This window comes from Pararge aegeria, chromosome 9 (assembly GCF_905163445.1).
Source record: "Pararge aegeria chromosome 9, ilParAegt1.1, whole genome shotgun sequence".
Taxonomy (NCBI): Eukaryota; Metazoa; Arthropoda; class Insecta; order Lepidoptera; family Nymphalidae; genus Pararge; species Pararge aegeria.
In genome coordinates this window covers 3,138,849-3,164,755 of record NC_053188.1, presented here as the reverse complement: position 1 = coordinate 3,164,755, position 25,907 = coordinate 3,138,849, and the positions used below count along the sequence as shown (strand labels likewise).

At 35.8% G+C, this 25,907-nt stretch overlaps 1 protein-coding gene across 1 annotated transcript in view; it reads left to right on the top strand.

Annotated features, from left to right (window-relative positions):
* The first annotated feature begins 1,166 nt into the window (after nucleotides 1-1,166).
* LOC120626432 overlaps nucleotides 1,167-25,907 on the top strand; it is a 58,168-nt gene continuing 33,427 nt past the window's right edge. The window contains exons 1-19 of the mRNA XM_039893957.1: nucleotides 1,167-1,717; nucleotides 2,165-2,326; nucleotides 2,689-3,021; nucleotides 4,276-4,459; nucleotides 5,131-5,369; nucleotides 6,196-6,385; nucleotides 7,769-7,885; nucleotides 8,419-8,595; nucleotides 9,481-9,665; nucleotides 12,639-12,806; nucleotides 13,276-13,422; nucleotides 15,537-15,600; nucleotides 16,685-16,981; nucleotides 20,935-21,452; nucleotides 22,578-22,733; nucleotides 23,567-23,884; nucleotides 24,498-24,681; nucleotides 25,173-25,414; nucleotides 25,546-25,735. Coding sequence (XP_039749891.1) covers nucleotides 1,167-1,717; nucleotides 2,165-2,326; nucleotides 2,689-3,021; nucleotides 4,276-4,459; nucleotides 5,131-5,369; nucleotides 6,196-6,385; nucleotides 7,769-7,885; nucleotides 8,419-8,595; nucleotides 9,481-9,665; nucleotides 12,639-12,806; nucleotides 13,276-13,422; nucleotides 15,537-15,600; nucleotides 16,685-16,981; nucleotides 20,935-21,452; nucleotides 22,578-22,733; nucleotides 23,567-23,884; nucleotides 24,498-24,681; nucleotides 25,173-25,414; nucleotides 25,546-25,735 — 4,422 coding nt within the window. The remainder of the gene's footprint in view (nucleotides 1,718-2,164; nucleotides 2,327-2,688; nucleotides 3,022-4,275; nucleotides 4,460-5,130; nucleotides 5,370-6,195; nucleotides 6,386-7,768; nucleotides 7,886-8,418; nucleotides 8,596-9,480; nucleotides 9,666-12,638; nucleotides 12,807-13,275; nucleotides 13,423-15,536; nucleotides 15,601-16,684; nucleotides 16,982-20,934; nucleotides 21,453-22,577; nucleotides 22,734-23,566; nucleotides 23,885-24,497; nucleotides 24,682-25,172; nucleotides 25,415-25,545; nucleotides 25,736-25,907) is intronic.

The following is a 25,907-nucleotide window of genomic DNA, read 5'->3' as shown; positions in this document are numbered from 1 at the left end:
TAATATCGATGTTCCACATCCGCTGCAAAGCGTCCTTCGATAGCTGATTTATTATTTTATTTACAATGGCATATAAATACGATATGTAGTATGGAATAACCAACCTGCTTTATCTTAACGCGGCATCACGATTTGCTAATAAAGATAATTTTTAATATAGCTACAATAAATGTATTTAAAGAATTTGAATATGACACAGCTATTTTATAATTTAAAAAAAGTTTAACAAAAACTTATGTATGATAACTGCCGCGTTGGTCTAGTAGTAAGCATATTCGACTTCGGATCATAAAGGTCCTGAGTTCGAAACCTACGTCGAACCAATAATGGTTAGGTGTTGTTAGTTTTTCTGTCTAAAAAATTATGTAAATAAACATAGCATAGAAATAGTGTAAATGTGATAAGATAAAGTTATAACAATCCTCCGAAAGTAAAGTTTTTTTTGCCTAGTTTATTTCCGGCTCAGAAATTAAAATATTGGCCTTCCATTGAACAACGATCATTAATTTCCTATGATTCGAGAACCAGTCAAATCTCTGGAATTGTGTATTCCCGGAGGATGTGTGTGGTGAAATTATAAATATATATAAATGTTGCGAATTATAAATGAGGCGACTAAGAGAAAATAACGGAGAACGGGCTGCAGCTATCTTTAGTATACTGCGACCACTAACACACTTGCTCCCTTTAGTCCCTAAATAGACTGTTGTATTACGATAAACATAAATTGCATCATACAGATTTGCCTGGTTTTCACGATACTTTAATGATCATTTTAAATCAAGGAATTCCGCAAAGTAATGCCCTCTTCTTTTAATTGCCGCACCCATTTTGGCACGGCGTGTAGGGTCTCAATTCTAACACCCCCATCTCGGTAAGGGTTTTGTCCACTTTGCAAATAGTGAAAGTAATTCTTATACTAGTTAGAAGTTTAGGAAACAGCTCACCGGAAAATATACGGACAGACGTTATATAAAAGTCTATTGGGGATACATGGATTTTATAAAAGGATGGCATTTGACTGAGGGATAAAGACTCTTTCAATGACAAAGTGCTCCCATTTTAGACTGCATCATCACATCCTTCTGATGATAGATCACAAAACACTGACTGATCAACGTAAAAACAAAGCATATGATGACATTAAAAAAGTATTATCTTTGCAGATGGCGACGTTGACACTACTTATCCTGTCCGTGGTGTGCCTCTTCGCACACGGTCTGCCAAACCCCCCAGCAACAAGAAACACAATCTTCTTAGACGAGAAGCTTGAGGGGCAAATCTTCGAAAACATCGATGCTTTCAACGCACTTTCAACTGACGATATACAAAAATACCGTTTACCTACTACCACTCGTCCCAAAACTTACAACGTTCTCTGGACAGTCGATACCACCCAATTAATATTTTCTGGAACTGTTTCCATACAACTGGAGGCTACGCAGGCCAATGTGACTGAAATCGTTATCCATGCTCACGACATGACGATTGGTGACTTGGTACTGGAGCTTGGTAATACTGCTATTCCACAGACTTATAAGCTAGAACCTGAATTGCACTTTTTAAGGATTACTCTGGGTGATGGTGCAGTTTTACAGTACAACAATGTAAACTCTGTGGAGTACACATTAAAGATTACTTTCAACAGTACCCTTCGAGATGACATGTATGGTATCTACAAGAGTTGGTTCAGGAATAATCCTGATGAGAGCGTAAGGTAAGATTTTTCTTACGACAGTTATATATAATCACTAGTGGTTGCTCAGTTGGCGAAATTTCAGTTGACAGACAACCGGCAGGATGGTTTTTGAGGATGGTTGATGGTGACAGGATGGTTTTTGAGCTTCCTTGAGGTACAAACAACAAAGTTTTAGTAAAGCGTTTTGTGACATAGCTCGTCCGGGGTCTATCACTATCGCCATGCTTATTTCCGCCGCTAAGCAGCAGTGTTGCATTGCTGTGTTCCGGTCTGAAGGGCGTTGTAGCCGGTTTTATTACAGGCACATTTGGCTTAGCACCTACACCTCAAATTTATGGACACAGGGCGGAATGTTGCAGGACGTGCTCCTTGAATGGCCGGTGAATAGTTGCTCCGTTAATTACTATAAAAATACAAACAAACGACCAAGTTTTCTTTTTACGCATTGCTTCTTAATGTTTGTAGATGGATCGCTTCTACTCAATTCCAAGCGACTGCTGCTCGTTTCGCCTTCCCCTGTTACGATGAACCTAGCTTCAAGGCCGAATTTAACGTAGTTATCCGGCGACCATCCACCCACAAAAGCTGGTTCTGCACGACTATTGTGGATACAAGGAACGTCGTTCAGTAAGTATTCATAATTGCAATCCGTGTAGTATTTATTATTGTATAGTTCCGATGGCCCTGGTCTACATCATCAGTTTCAATTGAACAAATAGTGCATTTCGAATGCACAAGTTGCTTCAAAGAAAACCAAATCGGTAAACGTGTGCCTCTTGATATTTGAAGAGTTCCCTCGATTCCTCCACGATGCACTGCTGAGGTATGACATACCCAAAGACAAAAATCATCCTCAGAGTTTTATAATAAACATTCCAAATAATAAAAAAAACATACAGTGAAATTGATGACCTAGTGGTCTAAAATAGGCATATGAATACAGTTTTTTATTTATTTGATGTAACAATATAAAAGTTTTATTGCTTTAGGAACTACGTGGATGATGTATACGCTACTACGCCGACTATGTCAACATATCTTCTGGCACTTGTAGTAGCAGAGTATGCATCTCTGACAGACAAAGTTGATAACAGCAATAATTATTATGAGGTTATCGCAAGACCAGGTGCGCTGGACGTTTCCAAGGCGAATAACTTAGGGAAATACGCTTTAGATACCGGGAGAAAGCTTACAGAAGCAATGAATGCACATACTGCTATAAACTACTTTGATATGCACCCGAATCTTATCAAAATGACTCACGCTGCTATTCCTGACTTCTCTGCTGGTGCTATGGAAAATTGGGGACTGATTACTTACAGGTACGTTTGCTACCAAGTACAATAAACGTAGCATTACGTTATATATAGTTTATTTTTAATTGTGTGACTTGGGCTGTACAAGTCACAACAAATAAAAATAAACTGAGGTAACCTCTTAGTAAGGTGTCATCAGGTATATATGCTTAACCATTCTTAATTTCCTCATACCTCCTAACATCATACCTCCTAACATACAATGAATACGCACATGATTGTCTTGACTGCATAGACTTTGGCCCTTATTTCATTTTTGGTCGTGGTGGAAAAGCTTTATTGCAACCTCCGACCCTTGGCCAGGACGGACTAATGTGGGACTCCCCCCTCTAAAGGGGCTTTGTAAGACGCCAGGGGAACCCGCTGTATACCTCCTGGACATCTACCAACTACCCCAATCGATTGCTGGGGCTCCTGCGCTAACCAGGAGGGGATCAGAACAGCTTGAACCCAGGGGGGTTCCACTTACTTCACAAATATATTATTAAAGTCATTAAATAAATTATATATTTTATATTATGGAGAGATATATGCCTCGCATGTGATATTTGTGTTCGAGATTAATATTTGTGAAAATGATAAACGCTTTGAGAATATAAGTCAATAGTCAACATAAATTTTTAAGTATATAAAACAGTCACTTAAGGTTCTAGACGGTACTCCGTATATTATTGCTATAAAATTCTCCTAAACTAATCATCAAAATATATTAACATTAAATACCCTTAAAACCAGTATATATCAAAGTAAAGGATGGATAAAACCTAAATATAAGGATAAAAACTCTTAGGAGTGTAAATCCTCAAACATATCGGGTCATATATTTCTTTATGTAAAATTAGACGGATGATGCCTTCGAAAAAAATGTTAGACACGTTATTTTTGTACTAAAGATATAATTAATCATATTTTAAATATCCTACCCTTCCTTAAAAAGTAAAAATAAAAAAGCATAGCTGTTAACTACAAAGTCGTAGATGGCTTAAAAGTTTCCACGAAGTAAAATCACGACATGTTGACCCGTCACTGTAGCTTGCGCTCCGACGCAAAACATCCTGCGCCATTTTTTGTGGTAGACTGATGTCTATGACTGTGCTAAAAATTGCAATGAGGCATCTATCCTGCTGAGGCATGTATCCCAGACTTATGTTTCTTAAGCTTATAGGTATGTAACATTTGTAATTGTATTTTTGAAACTTTTGATGCCCTTATGAATTAGATTAATAAATAAATAAAAACTTGTTCGTATTGTTATTATAGAGAAGCGTATATCCTGTACGATGAGAACGAATCCAACGACTACAGTAAACAGATCATCGCGTACATATTATCGCATGAAATCGCTCATATGTGGTTCGGGAACCTTGTTACGTGCGACTTCTGGGACAATTTATGGCTGAACGAGGGCTTCGCCAGATACTATCAATACTTCCTCACTCACAAGGTATGTGTGTCGTCATCATTATCGTCCTGAGCATATTAATGTCCCACAGCATGGCTAGCATTGCCAAGATTCAAATGATGTGTCTCTGGATTGTATCCACTGAAGTCCACCTGCCAAAGCATGGCATCGGGGAAAAGGAAAAGTTTACAACCCGTTTTAAAATCACACGTATTTTATTAAGGATATGTATTCCACCCATGCGCCCATGTTCAAAAGTTGATAAGACTGTAGAAGATAAAACATGTGCTTTTCCCGTGGAGAAAATATCTCGTGCACACGCCCCCTCTCTTACGGTAGTGAATACCTTTATGAATACTGTACATAAATAATTATAATATATCTACAGATAAATCTGTGATCGACATGAATCTTGTACTGTAAATTTTCGTTAAAGATAACTTTATAATTTATTTTCTCCGGAGAGAATTTTATTAAATCGGTTAAAGTAGATAAACATTAATATGTTCAAAAATAACCTGTCTTTATTTCACTGTAACGTATTACATACATTTTATTAATAGTTTCAGTTCTTTAACCCTTATTTGTCTTTTAAGTTCTTTTATCTTAACGCAGAAACTTGAAAAACTTGAATTACCAAATTTGAATACTCTGGCAACCCCTCTGGCAGAGCCCTCTGTGTGCTGTGTTTATGTAATAAGGCTTCATTTCAGGTTGAAGAAGAAATGGGTCTAGCTATTCGATTCATAAACGAGCAGGTTCATACAGCTTTATTGTTTGACTCATCGGAGAATGCTCATCCTCTTACAAATCCAGTCGGCAGTGCGGAGTCAGTGCGCGGCATGTTCTCAACCATATCTTACAACAAAGGTGCAGCGATCATTAGGATGACTGAACATCTTCTGGGTACGGAGGTGCATGAAGCTGGTCTCCGGAATTATTTAGCCGAGAGGTAATTATTTAACATCTTCCTTCTTTAGCATTAATATTCATCAATAGTTAATACAGTCTTCTGCTGGACAAATCATAATCACTACGCAACACTGCAAAATTATCATAGTTGAATAATATGTTTTCAGTGGATTTTTAAAGCAGTATATATTTCAAATCGTCGCTTATATATAAGGCTGTCGCTGGATTTGACGGCCGAGTGGCGCAGTGGGCAGCGACCCTGCTTTCTGAGTCCAAGGCCGTGGGTTCGATTCCCACAACTGGAAAATGTTTGTGTGATGAACATGAATGTTTTTCAGTGTCTGGGTGTTTATCTGTATATTACAAGTATTTAGGTGTATTATATTCATAAAAAAATATTCATCAGCTATCTCAGTACCCATAAAACAAGCTACGCTTACTTTGGGGCTATATGGCGATGTGTGTGTATTGTCGTAGTTTATTTATTTATTTATAAATCTACACTACCTAAAAATATATAACCTTCAAGTAAGTGTTGCCATAAAGCATTCTCTACCGTAGGATAGTTAAAGGAATACAAAACTTAGGGGTTTTATCATATCAAAGGCCATCACGTTAGCACAGTGCGAATTGGCGAACTACACACATCTTTAAGAAAATTATGGAGGCATGCAGGTTTCACAATGTTTTCCTTCACGGTTGAAGCAAGTAATATTTTAATTGATTAAAACGCACGTAACTTATAAAAGTTACAGGTGCGTGCTGGGTTTCGAACTGGCCCCCTCGTAAATCTGTCGAAGTCCTACCCACTGGTTTAGTGGAGCACGTTGGCCACGTTGTGGAAATAATATGGGCACTTATTTCAGACGCTTCCAGACTGCGGAGCCTATTCATCTTTTCCGAGCACTTCAAAATGCGGCTGAGGCAGCTGGTGCAATTTCGCAATACGAAGGTTTCTCGGTTATCGATTATTATAAAAGTTGGACTGAACAAAATGGCCACCCGCTCTTGTTCGTTGAAGTTAACCACCGAACAGGGCAAATGACAATTACTCAGGTATTTAAGAATATTATTTTTCGATGTTACTGTAAGATAAACTTAGGTACATACAACAGTATTATTATCCGTGATTACTTGGCTTTTAAACAGATAACCAAATCTAGTTATGTCCAATAAAAACAAAGAAATGATTCATAGAAAACAACCCCCCTACACCCCACTTACCACTCGTTAACACCGTATTGCGTTGATATGTCGATGGCGATGCCGAATTGTTAACAAAATTTTCTTGCTCGTAATCGAGAAGTCGTCGGGTGGGTTGTTTTGTTGACAAATTGATGATAAATTGTAATTAGGGCGTTGAAAAGGCGCGTTAAAATATTGTCAAGTCGATAAATGCGCTTTAAGATTTTAACTAGTACAATGGACTGTTAAGTCATCATATCTTAAATTTCTTTCCAGCGCCGCTTTAGCATCAACACTGGCTATGCTACAAATAATTTAAGGTACATTGTGCCGATAACCTTTGCAACTGCTTCGAATGCTAACTTTACGAACCTGAAACCTACGCATATCCTCAACAAAACTGTTACTGTAATCAATCGTGGATCTGTTGGCGATCAGTGGGTTATCTTCAATAAGCAACAATCAGGTATATAATTTGATAAATAAGTAAAATTTTTACAATCTTATCTATTTTTAATCTTATCTGTTCTTAGAAGCACTACAGTTACCGACTTAGATAACTATTTCCGAGGATAATGTAGCGGAGTGCGACGCACGTAGCACGAAGGTCTGATGGAAGTTTGGGTCCCCAAATGTTGAAGCTAAGCACTGGGTAGAATGATGATATCAGGTCGCAGTGAGTCGGAGTCGCTGTGCAAATGTCCTTACAAAATATCTATGTCCAGCGGTGAACTTCTATCAGCTAAATGATGATGGTGATCTATTGCAAGGGAATTCAACAACGAACAATATAGTTCTAATCTACTCCTATAGAATTTGTCGATAGCCAGAGTAATATGAATTCAGACCCGCTACTATCGCATTTTTTGATGATCTAAGGAACTTTGATATTTTTTGTTTTTTGAATTAGTGCGAATTCTCAAAAATTTAGAAACACTAAGATTAGTTTAGTCTCTTAACTAAACTTACCAGACCAAATAATAAACAAACCTATGAGTATTTTAATAATGGTAAGGACAGCATTAATTTAGCCTGAAATCTGTATAGCGTATAATTTGACATTGCTCAGTCAGTGAGTGTTAAAACACGACAGTATCTCGTTTTAACTATTTCTTAAGAATGCAAAAGAACCGAATAAATAGTACTGTCAATAAAGATTAGTGTTAACTACGTTTAAATACCCCTTCTTACAACAAACAGTTGCATAAATAACTAGTATACAACTGAATCGGACTTTATTATGATTTTTATTAGATATGTGTTCTTACAGGTTTCTACCGCGTCAACTACGATGATTACACATGGGATCTCATAGTTATTGCCCTACGTGGTCCTAACAGAGATGCCATTCATGAATATAACAGAGCACAGGTCAGATTTAACACTTTCGACAATTCACAAGCGTCTATATTAGATTCGACTCGATATCATAGATTTAGAATTGTTTATTTAATTCGAGATGAAGTGTGGATCTTCTGAGTAAATTATTTACAGTCAGTGCAATAGCTTAGTAAATAGTATACTTTTAACCATTAGTTATTGTTAACATCGACGCAATAAATGTCAGTCGAGTAATATAAGACTTCAAATCTTTATTTATCAATTTAAAAAACGTCATTTACTTCATTAGTGTGAAGCCCTGTTTCCTGCGATACAACCGTATTAAACCTATTTTGCTATAATCCACCAAACAAATATTTATGGTATGTAATCAATGGGCATTTGTAGAAGCTACTGCCTAGAGTTGCTAATTAAATAAGATGTAAATTAAACCAATCGACTATCGCAAATTAAGTTATTTTTTCATTGTATATTAAGGAATTAACAAAAAAACGTTCTAATCAAAAGCCATGCAAATCCGTTTAGTTTAATTTAATCCTGTTTAAATTCTAATAAACTTGCAGATTGTAAACGATGTATTCCAATTCGCTCGCGCTGGTCTCATGTCCTACAACCGAGCCTTCAATATCCTCTCGTTCCTTAAAGACGAGACTGATTACACCCCATGGGTTGCTGCGATTACCGGATTCAATTGGCTCCAGAACAGGCTCGTTGGCACCGAGTACCAGGCTAAATTGGAGGTAAGAAATTAAGCGTATATGCAAATGGTTAAGAAATGTGGTGTCCTGGCCTAGTTACAAAAGCACAAATCCGAATAATAGTGCAAATTAGATGCCGTTGGCACACTTATAAAATGTAAATAAATAAATATACTACGACAATACACACATCGCCATGTAGTCCCAAATTAAGCGTAGCTTGTGTTATGGTAACTGATGGATATTTTTATGAATATTAATACTTATAATATACATATAAACACACAGACACTGATAAAAAACATTTTCTAGTAGTGGGAATCCAACCAATGATTTTGGAATTAGAAAGCAGGGTCGCCCACTACGCCATTCGGCCGTCAAATGCGGCAGTACGTTCTAAAAACGTTATGCATTAAACAAGAGATTTTTCTGTCTTTTGGGCGACACTTTGTAGGATGTGATTCTTGCATGCCCTACGAAGTGTTGTTCTGTTTATAGGCCATGATTTTTATTTTTTATCAGGGACACCATCAGCTTGGCTCGTCTACATTATTCCAATAAAAAAGTTGTTTATTCACCCGCCTGTCATGTCCAGGGTTATAATTGCCTTTATGGTGAAAAATGTTACTAGAAAAATTTAAAAAAAAATTTCACTTGCTGTAACGTTGAAGAACATCGTGAGAAAACCTCTATGCATGAAAGTTCTCTATAATGTCCTAAAAAGGTGTGAAGTCTACCGATCGGCACTTGGCTAGCGCGGTGGACCTCGGCCTAAATCCTACTCGTTCTGAGAAAACACCCGAGTCCGTTTGCCCTCTACTTTGCCCATTATTATGAGCTGGGGCAGTTGGTATCGCTCATGTCTCAGGACGTGGCCCAGATATTCGACTTTGAAGAAGCTTAGTGTTGAATTATTTTAATTTGCAGAAACTGATGGTAGATTTAGCAGAGAAGGTTACGGCGGAATTAACGTACACTCCCAAAGAGGGAGAAAGTTTCATGAGGGCATACCTGAGGTACCAGCTGGCTCCGGTGATGTGCAGACTGAAGGTAGGCGCTTGTCGCCAGTCTGCGGTAACACAGTTCCGCGCACTCGTTACCACTTCTGCACCGTAAGTTTACGCCATACAAAGCTTGAAGATCTGTGATAAAATATACAGTTCCTCCAATTCCAATTTCAAAAGGGGTTAGTTTGTAGATGACGCACAATTAGTTCCTGGCATCTATAGGTACTTATTTACTTACACTTAATTAAATGATAAGGTAGATAACACACAAAAAATACAAATATCATCATAAGACACAGATATCTCGTTCGGAGTCAGATATCCACACAAACAGACATACGGCAAAATAATTTATACATAAGTTTATTTACGTTTTACAAAATAATGTTTATACACATTATTTTGTAAAACCACGGCTATAAGTGGGTATAATCTATAAAGATGCCCTTACAATAAATAAATTAATTACCTACTGAAATAAAAAAACGCACTAAAACTTTGCAGTTATTTCACGATAAGAAATAACTATGCAAAGTTTTAGTGAGTTAAGTTTTGGCATTAAAGATCAAATGGGGTTACGGAATACTATGAAAAAAATATTATGGTCTTAGATAATATAACAACAATAATTATTCATACACGCATTTCTACGCACACAGATACATATTATATACATATGATTTCAAATTAAAATTAGTTAGGCTTGTACTTTTTTTTACCACAAAAATGTATTGTATTGTATACTCTATATTATTTAATGTACTTTATATGTACTGTGCTTTATATATTCTAGAAGTATTGATATTTATAAATAGATGGATGGATAAAAAATATGTTTTTCTAATACCTTCTAAGCTAGTTACTAGCTTGATACTTTCTTTGTAACTAAATTAGTTTACTTATATTGTTAATAAAAGCTTCACTATTAGTGGAGTTTCTCCAAAGCACATCCGTAGGACAGTCATGCTTATTTCTGCCACCGAGTAGCATTGCTATTTTCCGGCCCAGGGGGCTTGGTCGCCGGTGCATTGCAGGCACATTAGGTTTAGAATCTACGTCTCGGGTTGCATGCCTACCGAAGTGCTCTGTGAATATGTTTTTACCAAATAAATGATAATAATAATAATAAAAATAATAATAAATATACTAAGATAATACACACATCGCCACCTAGCCCCAAAGTAAGCGTAGCTTGTGTTATGGGTACTATAGTCGTAAAAATGTAATAGGCCCGTTTTGACATTTGTGCAAGACCATAGAATGTAACTTGGAACAAAACTGAAAGAAACAAAAAAATAAAAATCAATTACACACAGTGTTTTAAAAAATACGTAATTTTTTTTGGGACGTAAAATAATACGAAAGAATATATCACGAGTATTCTTTTTGCGCTTACTTCATAGTAGCATGCAATTTATAATTGTTGCGAAACGTTCCGAAAACAGTTACGTTCTCAGTCTTTTTTTTTTTTATACTAGAGCTGTAACCATTTTTTTACTGACTATCGAAATTATATATTGTGTAGTTATTTTTACTGCAACGAATGAGCTTGGTTCTCAAAATGGGTTCTAAATAATGAGTCTGAGTTGATGTATCTGACCAAGCGGCACATGACTGAAGCGTCTCCGCGCGCACTGCGCAGTTTTTCGTTCCTCATCTTGTAAAGTTGACTGTGCGCTCGTTTAAGTTTGATATATATTGTTTACTTTTACGTTAACTATGGCTCTTCTATTTTGGACATTAATTTAAACATAGTGATTTGACTCGATTTTTGTGTTTGTTTTTATATAGTACTAACTCTGTTTCAACATGTTAAAAAGTGGACGTATAATCAACAGCCAGTTACGCGTATTGGTTGTGAAGTTAAAGGAATACTTTGAACGAACGAACACTTTACAATACATAATAATTTCAATCCAGTACTGATACAAACTTGAATTGATTTATCGTGAGTATCGAGTACAGAGTCTTATGGTTCCATAACTAGTTACGTCGCGATGACAAATGTCAAAACGGGCCTATTATATTTTTACGACTATAAGATGCCTGATGAATATTTTTATGAATTATATAAAATAATACTAGAATATACATATAAACAGCCAGACACTGAAAAACATTCATGCTCATCACACAAATATTTTCCAGTAGTGGTTATCGAACCCATGGCCTTGGGCTCAGAATGCAGGGTCGCTGCAAACTGCGCCAATTGGCCGTCAATGATTATAATTATTAAAAAAAAAAAAAAAATGTAGCACAAAAAGTGTGACAGGGCTCATTCGGGGCAGTACTATCACCATGCTTATTTTTGCCGCTCAGCAGAATTGTTGCAATACTGTAGTCCGGTACGAAAGGCGTGGGTCCTGGAGTAATTACAGGCCCATGCGGCTTAACAACTACGCCTAAGGTTGACCACACATGCCCAGCAACCACACAAACCTATTACTTTGTATATAGGTTTTCCAAGGTTGACCACACATGCCCAGCAAACTGTTACTTTGTATATAGGTTTCTATTTGTCTGCTTGGCCCGTCAATTATGAATATATATACATAGTGTAGATAAAAACCGAAATAATACTTCACAGGCTTTAGAGGTACATTATGAGCTGTCTCTGAGACTTATCTGTGAGACCGAAATCTTATAGTTTTTGAGTAAACCAACGCCATCGTTTTTACTGAAAGAAATCAGATGCAGCCCTAACATAACATGCTAACTATTGTGACTCCTGTCACTTTATTAGGTACGCGTCGCGTAGGGTAGGTACTATGCGCGTGTCGGTCTTTTATCTTCAATAGGGTTGTCACTTACAATGTTTTGAATCCGTTTGTATGGAAAAATAACAATGTCTTCTTATGATTTAATATTTATACAGGATGATTCCTTAGTAAATATAATTATGCATCCTACAAATTTATTTCGTAATTCAGTTACACGTTGTAAACAAAAAGTAATTGGTTTTCACTTCTAATGGACTACTAGCTGGGTCATAATAGCAGGCCTCGTTTATTCGTTTCCATTTTTTCTAGTCCAAGAGTGGCAATATTCTAAAATGTAATTCTTGTTCTTTAAATTCAGGGTCACAGTAAATAACCGTCACTGGGTGTATTGCAACGGCCTCCGCGAAGGAAGCCAAGAAGAGTTCGACTATTTGTGGAGGCGCTACCTCAACCACAACGTTTACACCGAGAAGATACTTATCCTTCAAAACATCGGATGCACCAATCACCCCGCATCGCTGACTCAGTAATTTTTTTAAATATTTACTTCCATAGTAGGCAAAGGTTTTTTATTCGCTATTGTAACATGTGAACAAAAGAAACAGGTTAATTAGGGTATTTAATATTGGTATAAACGTCCGTCGTTTTCTAGTTATGTCAATGCAAATTTGTATTTTAGTTGACATTAAAATAGTTAACTACATGTTTCAGGATTTATAAAAATTTACCTCGATATTTTTTGTCATTGTCAACCTTAATAACAATTTTTATCGATACAACTAAAAACAGTGACCGACTATCATAAAATCTTTTATTTTCATTTCGCCTTAGGGATTTAATTGAAAATAGAATAAGCTATCTTCAAGAATTTGACTTTAAATATATTTTTTTTTAAATCCGCTTTTAAGTTCGAGATCTTATTCAAACATATTGAACTAGCTCTTCAGTTTTATTTTTATGATTTAGATTTGTTTATTACTCTCATTGTTCTACAGGTTCCTTACAAGCATCATAAAGAATAATACTGAAATCCGCCCTCAAGATTACAGCTCAGCATTCAACAGCGCTTTGACTGGCAACGAAGAGAACACTGGCATCGTCCTGCAATTTGTACAGGCGAATGTAGAGGAGGTTCTAGAAGTGTAAGTACACTTACCTTTCATACCTTTGCAACATGTAAACAAGCAAAAATAAAACACTCAGATATTATGTAGATCTTATTAGCTTTCCGTGCGATTTCGAAGTAATTATCTCTATATATATTAAAGAGAAAGTGTGCGGGTATGTTCCGTATAGGCTCCGAAACGGCTGGAACGATTTCAATGGAACTTTCAGAGAATCTCCGGATTGACTTGGCGAGTAATCCGGTAAAGTTTGGTGACGATCGGAGCACTCCTATTTTTGAACTGTCAAACTGTCAAATACAGCTTTTATTTACTATGATGATATTCTATTGTTGAGTGTACATGGGTGTAGATAATGATCTTCACCCGCTCGAGAAGAGAATAGAAGAGAATGAATACGGAGAGAAAGGTTTAATATATTATGAGACTTAAAATTAAAAATTTAATGATGTAAGTTTATTGTTTAAAAAGAATAAAGCAAAAATTTAGCCCGGCGAAGCGGGCTGGGTACGCTAGTATTTAATAAAACAATAAAGATATCTTATCTATAGATTGATATGGTCACTACAAAATATGTTAGTAGGTTTCTAACTATAAAACAATTTATGACATATATCGGTACTACAACAGTTGTAATCCTTCAAAGCATCATCATCACCATATCAAGCCGTTACCGGCCCACTACAGGGCACGGGTCTCCTCCCAAATTGAGAAGGGGTTATGGCCATAATCCACCATGTTGGCCCACACACATTTGAGAACAGTATGGAGAACTCTCAGTCATGCAGGTTTCCTCACGATGTTTTCCTTCACCGTTGAAGCAAGTGATATTTTAATTGCTTAAAACGCACATTACTTAGAAAAGTTAGAGGTGCGTGCTGGGATTCGAACTCGGCCTCCCGAAAGTTAAGTCGTACACACTATCGCCGCTTCAAGGAAAGAGTAAATAGGCATTTTCTACGCAAGCGCGCCCCAACTTAGCAGCCAACTTAACCGCATCATGGCTAACTTGGCTTGGTTTCCAATATAGTGTTAAAGTTTCGAGACTTCCATTATTCAAACACTAAATGTTTTTAATGAGATCACTTTAACCTTAAGGTTTTCACGCTTACGCTGGAGTTGTTTTCTAGACAAATCATTTATTTTAAAACTCAATACATCCATAATTTTTGGGATTTTAGTTCTATTTTTCGCATTTTTAAAGTGGTCATAGAGCTTTTTGGGACAGAAATCGTCCGGGGAAGTACTAACGCCCTGCTTATGTTACAGTAATTTCATTCGATAACTATAAATTCATATTGGCCAGATATTAAATTAAATTGATTAGGTTTTTTACAAACACGCTAATATTTATTATTTAATTAATAAATAGTTTTTAAGGAATAATTCTACCGGTGATTCTAGAGCAGGCAGTTACCTTGGCCAACGAATTAGTTTGGCCATCCAAAGGGGCAATGCTGCCAGCATCTTAGGAACTGTGCCTCGCTGCGGTAGTTTCGAGGACGTATTAGGTCTTATTTAGTTTTAAATAGTCTATTTTAGGTTATATTCATAAAACAATTATTTTAAAGAATAAATAAATAGAAATAATTAAAATTATATTTGATTGAACAACGGCCGAGTGGCGCCGTGGGCAGAGACCCTGCTTTCTGAGTCAAAGGTCGTGGGTTCGATTCCCACAACTGGATAATGTTTGTGTGATGAACATGAATGTTTTTCTGTGTCTGGGTGTTTATCTGTATATTATAAGTATTTATGTGTATTATATTCATAAAAAATATTCATCAGCTATCTCAGTACCCATTTGGGGCTAGATGGTGATGTGTGTATTGTCGTAGTATATTTATTTATTTATTAAAAAAAAAAATGTTAAAAATACGACTGCTTTATCGGTACACTTCAGTCCTACTTGGACGCGAACGATGCAAAGATACCTCCCGATGTCTTAGTTGCTATTACATATTTCCGCCGCAAAGCAGCATTGTTGTCGTAAAGCACAAGAAAATTCACACGAGTTAACATTTTCATCTAAGGGACTGTTAAATGGACTCGACTAACGGCCTCTTCAAAATCACCACGCGGGGCAAACGGATTGATGACCGAATTATTTATATTTTAAAATTGGTTTTCAGCCTCAAAACGTCGGCTCTAACAAACACCATTGCCAGATTGCGATCAAATGATGAACTTGATAAGGTAAATAGTGAAGTTGTATGCAAAGGTGGTATCTTCTTTATTAATTTTAGGCTAGGTAATGTCCGTGCTACTGAGAAAAGATGTCCTTTCTGCGGGATTTCATTAATCGACGACCAAGAGACTATTTTAACAGTCTTGGGGCACATGACTACGTTAAACTAAAAAAAAATTAGCTCCTGGCTGTCATTATGACGGTCGATTAACGCAGTGGGCAGCGACCCTGCTTTCTGAGTCGAAGGCCGTGGGTTCGATTCCCACGACTGGAAAATGTTTGTGTGATGAACATGAATATTTGTCTGGGTGTTTATATGTATATTATAAGTATTTATATATATATTCATAAAAGTATTCATCAGTTATCTTAGTACCCATAACACAAGCTACGCTTACTTTGGGACGAGATGGCCGTATGTGTATTGTCGTAGTATATTTATTATTTATTTATTATTATTCTAATGCCATCTTCACTAACGGCGGACAAGGAAATACCTAAGTAGGTAACGCCTAATCAAAGATTCCTAGGCATACATTTACCTTTCACCAATCGATATTCACTATGCAACTCATATAACCTGACTTGTCCATAGCTCTTGCCACATTATCATTTTTTAAGGTATCAAAACCGCTTTTATATTTTGATCTGTCAAACGTCAGTTTACGAGTGCCTTAAACTTTACGATCCGCCGAATCGGTGGCATAACTTTAGATTGCGCCTAACGTAGTTAGACATCAGAGTCGGGAAACATTTTTTTCTCTAGGAATCACCTTAATTTTTAAGAACACGATTGATAACGGGCATGAGACGCCTGACAGATTGACCCATTAACACACATTATTTGGTTGTTTTTAAAAATTAAAATACCGCGATAAAACTTCATATTTTGATTCAACTGTATATCGTGGGTAAACTTCATTTTAAATGTGTAATTGACGGCTGACCTCCTGTAAATTTCTCGGAGATAGCCCGACTAGTTACGAATCCATTTGGGCACTAAATCTTGGACTCTCTCGCGCGACGTGGCTCGACACACTTATTAATAATATTATAAATTCAACCTTGAGTAACTGTATTGTGATTTTTCAGCTCCAAACGTGGGCAACAGTCAACCAAGACCGTCTAGGAACCGAGGCATTGAACGCTGTAACAAGGAGTATCCAATCAACTCGCCAAGGACTAGAGTGGTACACAACAATTCAAGACGACCTTGATGACTATTTCGAGAATGAGAATGTTGTTATCACCACAAGCTCCACAACAGTAGCACCAGTAACCAACCCCACTACTGTAACTGCGCCACCGTTAGAACAACCGACAACTCCTGATATACCTGATTCAGCGATGACATCAGCTCTTTCCATAGTTGCGCTAACAGCAGCGGTTGTCATTAATTTTACTTTATAAGCTAACATTGTTTTCGACAGAACTGAACCATGAGCGACGTCAATCTGAGCGAAATTATATAAGCAATGTTAAACCCTATAGCGCTGCACTCTAACGCATCCTAAGCTCATGTCATTACCACGCATTTATTTTACAAAAGATATAGCTTAGCTGTAAAAATAAAACGCTTAAACTAACCTGTTGACATAAAACAGCTAAACTGAGCTGTGCAAGCGAAAAGGACTTATTGGTGGATATCATACACAAATAAGGTTAGGTAAACAGCGTAGCACTTCACTGGTGGATAACTAGTACATCACTAGCTCACATACTTAGCTCCCACGCATCAGTCTTACAAAAACATAGCTTAGCTGCGAAAATAAAACGACAAAGCTAAGCTAAATAAATCCTTAGCTACATAACTTAGTCTAGCAGAAAATCAGCCATATCCTATAATAGTCTTCGAGAATGCAGTGAAAATACTTTAAAAAAGGATACTTAACGTGTTTTTTATTCTATCCCTAAAATAGCTTTAAAGAGTCTTTTGTGTGTGAAATACAAATAATAAAAAGTGATCATAATGTAAATAAAATAAAAATATATTTTGTATATTTTATTAATTTAATAAACCATTTTTTCTAATACTAATGTGTTTTGATTAACCCCAATGTATAAATGTAGTACAGAAGCGACTACATTGAATAGGTTAGTAAAAAAGGCTTATTTTAAACTTTCATAAGTTATCCTTATAGCTACCCAAACTTTATTGACTAGCCTGAAACAAAATACTGCAGTTAAAAGCTTGAAACAATGCCGATGCCACCGATTTAAAACTGCGATGAATTAATGAACTTATTTTAAGTTGTGAAAAAAGCTTAACTCTTGCTTATGAATATAGCTTTGGTGTTAAGTTGATAGCCTTCGGCCTTGAACTTTCAAGTATGCAGATTTTCTCAAGCTGTTTTCCTTCACCGTTGAAGCAAGTGATATTTGATTTACCTTTAACGCATAAATTCAAATTCTAATTCAAAATTCATTTATTTCAAGTAGGCCTAACTAATAAGCACTTTTGAAACGTCAATACAACAGAAAAGTTAGATGTGCTTGGGTATATTATTAAACTTTTGATAACTTTATTCTCATATTAGCCCGATATTTTATTAAATTGATTAGGATTGTTACGAATACGCTTATAATTATTATTTGATTCATAAATAGTTTTCAAGAAACAATTAAAATTATATTACTAAACTTCGTGACATTTAGTTGGTGGGTATTTCGATATTAATACGATTGCATTATAGATACTGAAGAGTATCTTATAATGCATCCTAAATGGATTCGAACGATGTAAAAATACCTCCCGTTGTCTAAGTCGTTATCATTACACACCAAACATAAAACATAAATAACATATAAGCCTCACTAGGGTGTAACGGCCTTATCACTGATCACTTTTCACTTATGAGTGAAATCTACCAGGAAACCATCAAGTAGAAGGATTCATACATGTAATTCTGTTGTTTAAAGTTACCAAGCAAATAAATTGACATGTTTCCTAAAGGTACTGTTGTGAAATATTTTACACAACATACATACATTAACAATGTTGCAATGGTCGATTTCCTGAACTTCATCATTGAAACTTTTTGTAATAGGCAAAGCTCTATAGCCCTAACCTTGACTTGATCAAGTTTCCATCCGTGGTCAAGAGCAGCTCCGTTACAACGCCCAAAAACCTCATGCCTCATCTTTAAGCAGTCTCTAGGTGTTCTTCCTTTCGATCTTCTAACCAAACTATTTATTTAATACTCATTTCTACACCACTATGAAGTTGGAGAAATGAAAGAAGAATAGAAATACATACTTCCGTGTAGGCGGCCTTATCGCTCAGAAGCGATATCTTCCAGGCAACCTTAGGATTAGGACAGCATGAGATAGAACGGACAGTAGGATTATCTTGAGGTTATTTGCGTTGCCCACCCGTCGAACCCAACAGTAATTTCAGTTTACGCAAAAGCGGGTATTTATTTTATGAAAATGTTTTTTTGGCAACATAATATAATTTAGTTATTTATTTTATTGATGGATTTTCAATGTCAATGCTATCACTAGCGCGTGCTATATTCTGTAGATAGCTTGGTTTCGTTTTCCGGTATTTATTATCAGACCAATAAAGTTAATTGTCATCGTTAATAAGGTAAATATAGATAAAATTGGAATACGTAATAAACACACCGAAATATAATATCGATAATAATCCATCGTTGAGTTTACATTTTTTTGTATGTAGGTATGTCGGTATAAGTTAATAGAATAATTCATACGAACGCACTCGTCACTATTTAAGTACCTAATAAAGTCCCCTTGTGTCTTGCGTTAGCTCGGTCAAAGATTTTATTTTATAACTACTAACTTTTACACGTAAGTCCTTGAGTGCAATCGGTTGTATTGTATCGGCAAGTTTTGTTGTATGGTCTGAGACGGTAACGGGGTAACCTGTTTGGCGTATGGCAGATATAATTAAGCCATACGTCCTAATCGGTGCTAACGCGACAACGTTCGGAAACTCTAAATAGGTTGGCGGCATGTCTTCGTCTTTGAAACACCGACCAGATCAGAGAAAATTCACAAATTATAAATTCCCAAATTGCCTATGCCGGTGATCGAATCCGGGACCTCAACTCATAAATCCACAGCACCAATTACTGATCCCCCAGGGATCTTTGATAAAAGCAGTGTTCAGGCGGTACCGAAATTTACTAATGTGTATGAGAAACAAATTAGATTAAAAAAAATACACCTTTTGCTTTAAATAAAGAGATTGGCTCTTGTTATGAGCAGTTTCGGACTCAAAATTTCTTCATCAGATCCTCATAAACATTGGGATCAATTAGACAATAAACCCCTAAAACTTAGGGGTCTGTTGTAGGGAAACCTCAAACATAGGGAAAGGACATAGAGAAACCTCAGAACCTGTTTAAATATCCCGCAGATGTTGATTCCAAAATAGTCACAAATAGCCTTCCTCTCGGCGGTAAGTTTCAAATAGGATCGTAACAGTTTATACAATTTATTCCCAAAAAACAAATGACCTCGCTTTAGACTATATTGCATGATAATAATTAGATATACATTATTATTCTACTAATATTATGATCGTGGATAAGATAAGAAGGATCATGGAACGATGTGATAAATAATTTGTGATAACTGAATAAGATATCGATTACTTAAACACACTCTGTTTAGTTTTATACTAAGCCAGCGCGAAAATGGTAAGCTCTTCATTTTATTTATCAAACTCATATCTGATCATTCTAAATTCAAAAATATGAGGAAGTCTTTTAGTTACTCAAAAGTTTTATTCTGAGTAGATATGTCTGGAAACAGTTACAAAACAACAAACAATAATTTACCAGCAGAATCCAGCTAATATATCCGTACAGCTTTGTTGAACATAATCATAAATTTTTGTTTATTTAATCAGTAAAAACCAGGCAAATCCGTACGATGTAATTTACATTTTCTTTAATTTTCATATCAACCCATAAAAAACTTCCAAAATATGCCCTCACTTTTGTATTGGGTATGGATTATATTTGAATAATCTTCTAGCTGCAATAATCTTGGTTCAATTATTTAACATACATCCATAAACAAAAATAACCTAAAATAACTTATGTGTCAAAATGAAATGTCTTCGCAAACACAGCAAACTGTTTCAGTTGCATTTTTATGCCTTATGAGAGAGAGACTTTGGGACCGAGGGGACCGGCGGCTCTGTTTAAGGAATTGTCAAAAAGGTTAACGAGCCTACCGGTGATCCTAGAGCTGGCAAGTTACCTTGGCCAAATAACTAGTGTAGCCATTCAAAGGGGCAATGCTGCCAGCATCCTAGGCACTATGTCTCTCTGTGGTGGTACAAATATATTGTTATATATTGTTTTCAGGCCTTCCGCTGGTTCACCCTCCTATTGGGGGTCGCCCTACTTCAGGGTGTTCTCACCTTAAGCCCCATACCAGTACCAGGGGAAGATGAGTGGGAGGAATTTGGCCGAATGTTGCGGAACCCTGCATACCGCCTACCAACAACAACCAAACCATCTAAATACGAAGTAACTCTAACACCTTATTTCGATATAACACCATCACCAAATATCAAGCCGTTCAGCTTTGATGGAGATGTTTCAATAAATATAGCTGCAACTGAATCAGATTTAAAAGAAATAGTATTGCATTGCAACGACTTAACAATAGAAAGAGTGCAAGTAACGTTAAGTGATGTTCAAGTGGAATTGACAAGCGGAACTTTCGAGTGCGAGATGCCGTACAGTTTTTTGAGGATAGGTTTGAAGGAACCATTGCAACTCAACCAGGAGTACAAGGTTAATATATTGTTCAAAGGGAATCTACAAGAGAATATGCGAGGCTTTTACAAAAGTTGGTATAAAGACGGAAATGTAAAAAGGTAAGCATCGAACTCCCAGCGCTAATGGTTTCTTAATGGCTACAAATTGGTTGCCTGTAAAGTCGGTATACGGGCGAAAGTTTTACGTGACAACGACTTTGAGTGGTAAAATAATTTTAATGTGAATATTCATTCGTATAGTAGGAAGAAGGATGAAATAATAGTAACAATTTAAAACATTTATTTATACAAAGAATTATATTTAAAACATTAATTTATACAAAGAATCTCGCACTGAATTTCATATTAACAAAATTTTATTTTTACCTCTACACATACATACGTATTTATATACATACAATAACTTGCAATACATTTGCGTACAATGAAACAGCGTTTACTACAAAGGGATGCGTGCCTTTCACTTTTTATGTCTGTCTCTCTCGCTCTTAGGCGGGCGCGTGCCTCTCACTCGCTCTCATTGTGAGCGCATAACGTGAGCGGAGCGTAACGCAGTTTCTTGCAGTGTCACCCGGCAAACCAATTTATAAGACGTTGTCACGTCAAAATATATTCAACAAGTAATTAAGGTCAAGACAGCACTTAAAATGGTCAAAATCTTAATATATATAAATCTCCTGTCACGATGTTTGTCCGCGATGGACTCCTAAACTACTTAACCGATTTTGAATTAAATGGGCACACCGTGAGCAGTCTGGTCCAACTTAAGAGATAGGATAGCTTAGATCTTTAATTATAGTCGCAATTTTATTTTATTGCAAATTATTTGTCTATAATTAATTGACAGTCACATGTTATATATATATAGATACTACTATAATCATTTAAGGCTTAGCGATACTGAATACTTTAAAAACAAAATCAAACGCAGACGAAGTCACGGGCAACAGCTAGTAATATATATATTTATATTAATCAATTGGAATCAACTAGTTTATTTCAAATAAACTTATCAAAATGATATTTTTTTCAATTCTGCACTGTAAATATTGTTTTTAACGTTGAAAATGATATAAAAATTATATAATGTACATTATATACTATTAAGGTTTTTTTAAATCGTACATCCCTGAGGTATTCTTGTTCAAACTTATATTAAAATTGGCAACTACCTTATTCATCATATTTAAGTTGTTGTGATTATTTCACTTCTTATTTTTACAGGTGGATGGGAACGACGCAATTCCAGCCCGGTCATGCGCGTCAAGCTTTCCCTTGTTACGATGAACCAGGTTTCAAAGCGTACTTTGATATCACCATCATCAGAGAGCCAGACTTCAGTCCTACGATATCCAACATGCCTATGAAGAGTAATAGAACGTAAATTAAACAACATATATTGTCCCATGACGACTTAAGCTTAATATGCAATAACTCCTAGCAAATCTATACAGAAAAAATTGTTATTAAAATTTTATATTTATTTTGAGAGTTATTTTTATGTACAACGCTGCTCAGTAGCCTTGATTAGACTTTATCTGAGGGCTGGACCGAAGACCAAACTTCGGACCATTCCATACAAATTTGATAGATTTACGGAACTACTAAATTCAGATTGTTTAACTTTTAAGTTACACTAGGACCTTAGATTATCCAAAGTATTAGATTGGACCTTAGATTATCCACTATAAGTATTTTTCACTGTGAGATGTTTACTTAATTACGCAAATAGATTTCTAACCAATATATTATATATTTTTTTCTGTATTTACAAAGTTTCAAACAGGCTTTTGGCCATCTTTTCGGTCTTTGAATACTTTAAACAGGCCTTAAGACGCAGGTTGTCAAACGAGTGGTCTAGCTTTTTCAGCTCAGCGATTGTGTCTGGATAATTCAAAATTCTGAGTGAATTAAATTTACTCATCGTATTAGCATAGAGAAAGTTGCTGCCCGTTCTCCGTTATATACTCTTAGTCGCCTCGTATGACAACCGCGGGAAGAAGATGGGTGGTGACAACTGTACTTTGATCTGCCGTCACCACACAAACTCTACATATATCTTTTAAGTTTTTTTATAATATGATTGCCATTTTTATTTTCTTGTTCATCTAAGCAACCGTTATTTACCTGAAATTTTGTCTACAAAAGTCATTTTTCCAAGCTCTTCTATTTTCAGTTTGAAATTATTTACAATATTTGCTTTTCTGTTACAGTTTGGATAATGGTAGAGTGGCAGAGACATTCCTGACAACTCCACTGATGTCTACATATTTAATAGCATTCATTGTGTCGCACTATGACAGAATATCAGATGGGAATAACGTAGAGCGTCCATTTGGAATTTACGCTAGGAAATCCGCTGGTAGGACCGGAGACTATGCCCTCGAGGTTGGTGAGAAACTCCTTAACCAGATGGAGGTATTTACAGACATATCATATTACACTATGGCAGATAAAATTGATATGAAACAAGCTGCCATTCCTGATTTTTCCGCCGGTGCTATGGAGAATTGGGGTTTGTTAACTTACAGGTAAATATCTATTTCACCAATTAACACGACATTAATTTCCAACAAGATAATCACAAAAATTGCTTGACAGCTTTTATGAGCTGAAATTACTTTAAAAAGAGAAAAAAATTGCATTCAGTCTCAGTGCAATGTTGTGTATATTTGCTTATCAGCAAGATTGCTTTATATATGCACATGAATAAATAACATACAAATCTTGAGTTAGATAAATTAAATTACTTCATTAAAACAAAATATCGTATCATCAAATGTCAAATTAATATCAACAATAATAATTTTTATCATTGTATGTAAAATCGAAAATAAATTACAAAAGACATTTATTTATAACCAAATTTTTATTCGTCACGTGATTTTTGCTTTGTATTTTAACGAATGAATTAATGGAATAACAGAGTTAGGAAGAAGAAGTAGACCATTATCCTACATAAATAAAAAAAAAAATATTAAAAGTTTACAGCCGCTTAATAGGCATAATAAATATTTAAAACAATCATATCAATGTTACCTATCCGTATCTATAAAATATAAGATACATATCTGACTTTGTTAATATAATTTATCTTTTCCAAAAGAACCCTCAAAAATCTTAGAAAATATTTTTTCTTTTCAGGGAGGCCTTGATTCTATATGATCCACTCAATACCAACCACTTTTACAAGCAGCGAGTGGCTAACATAGTGTCACACGAAATCACTCACATGTGGTTTGGAAATCTAGTCACATGCGCCTGGTGGGACAACCTTTGGCTAAACGAGGGGTTCGCCAGATATTATCAATACTACTTGACACATATGGTACATTTTGTTATAGCATCCAGTAGATTACATAGGTACTTGTCAGAACCAGAGATCGAACACAATATTATAAATTATGGGCTATACCATGGGTCGTAGTTTATTTATTCTATGATAGCCAGTTTTAAATAAAATTTGGTGACTACAAACTTAAGATTTCAAGGCCATTGCAATGTATTATATCGGTATTAATTATATAATCAATACTAATAATAATTTGCTATAAGCCGCAAAAAGCAGGAAATAATTACAAAACAAATATTCATTTAGAAGTCGACATAACCTGAGGATGCTCCAGTGTCAGAGTGGAATGTTTTTATACTTACGAATCTGCTTGGTGTACAGTATAATGATTGAAGAAATTCTAAATTATAGTACAGATTTTTCCGCTTTTTGCGGGTTATAGATAATTATTAGTGTTTATTACTTATTACCATGGAAAACCAAAAAGTAACGCCGACTTCAATCCATTATATAATTATTATTTCAAGGTCGAACCAGAGCTTGGCTACGATATTCGGTTCATAGTAGAGCAAGTGCACCAAGCCATGTTGTCAGATTCTGTTGACACTGCACATTCGATGACTAACCCGGCAGTGAACGATCCCTCAAGCGTATCTAGTCATTTCTCAGTTATCACCTATGCGAGAGGAGCATCAATCTTAAGAATGACCCAACATTTCCTTGGCAATGCCACTTACGTCAAAGGATTACGAAAATATCTTAAGGCCAGGTAAGAAAGTTCTACGATCCCAATTTAAATCTGAATGTCTATCGCATTTTGAAATTATGATAGCTCAAATATTAACTTAGTGAGTAAATGTAATGCAGTACAAACGATTATAAGTTTACTATATTTTGCAGAGCATTCAACGTAGCAGAACCTCACCATTTATTTGAAAGCTTAGATGCCGTTGCGGCTGAAGACGGTTCTCTAGCAGGCTATGGCAACATTACTATAGATTCCTACTTTAGATCGTGGTCCGAAAAAGCAGGTCACCCAGTTTTAACCGTTGAAATCAACCAAAGGACTGGAGAAATGGTGGTCACACAGGTTCAAATAATTTTTTTAACTTTCTCATCTTTGAATATGTTATATCGAAACCCAAATATTTTACCTTACATAATAAGAGCAACAGAAATCCTAATAAGCGCGGGTTTAGAGCTTTTATTTAGAATTTAAATTATCTATTACCTTGAGTGTTGGTACCCCATTATTAAACACT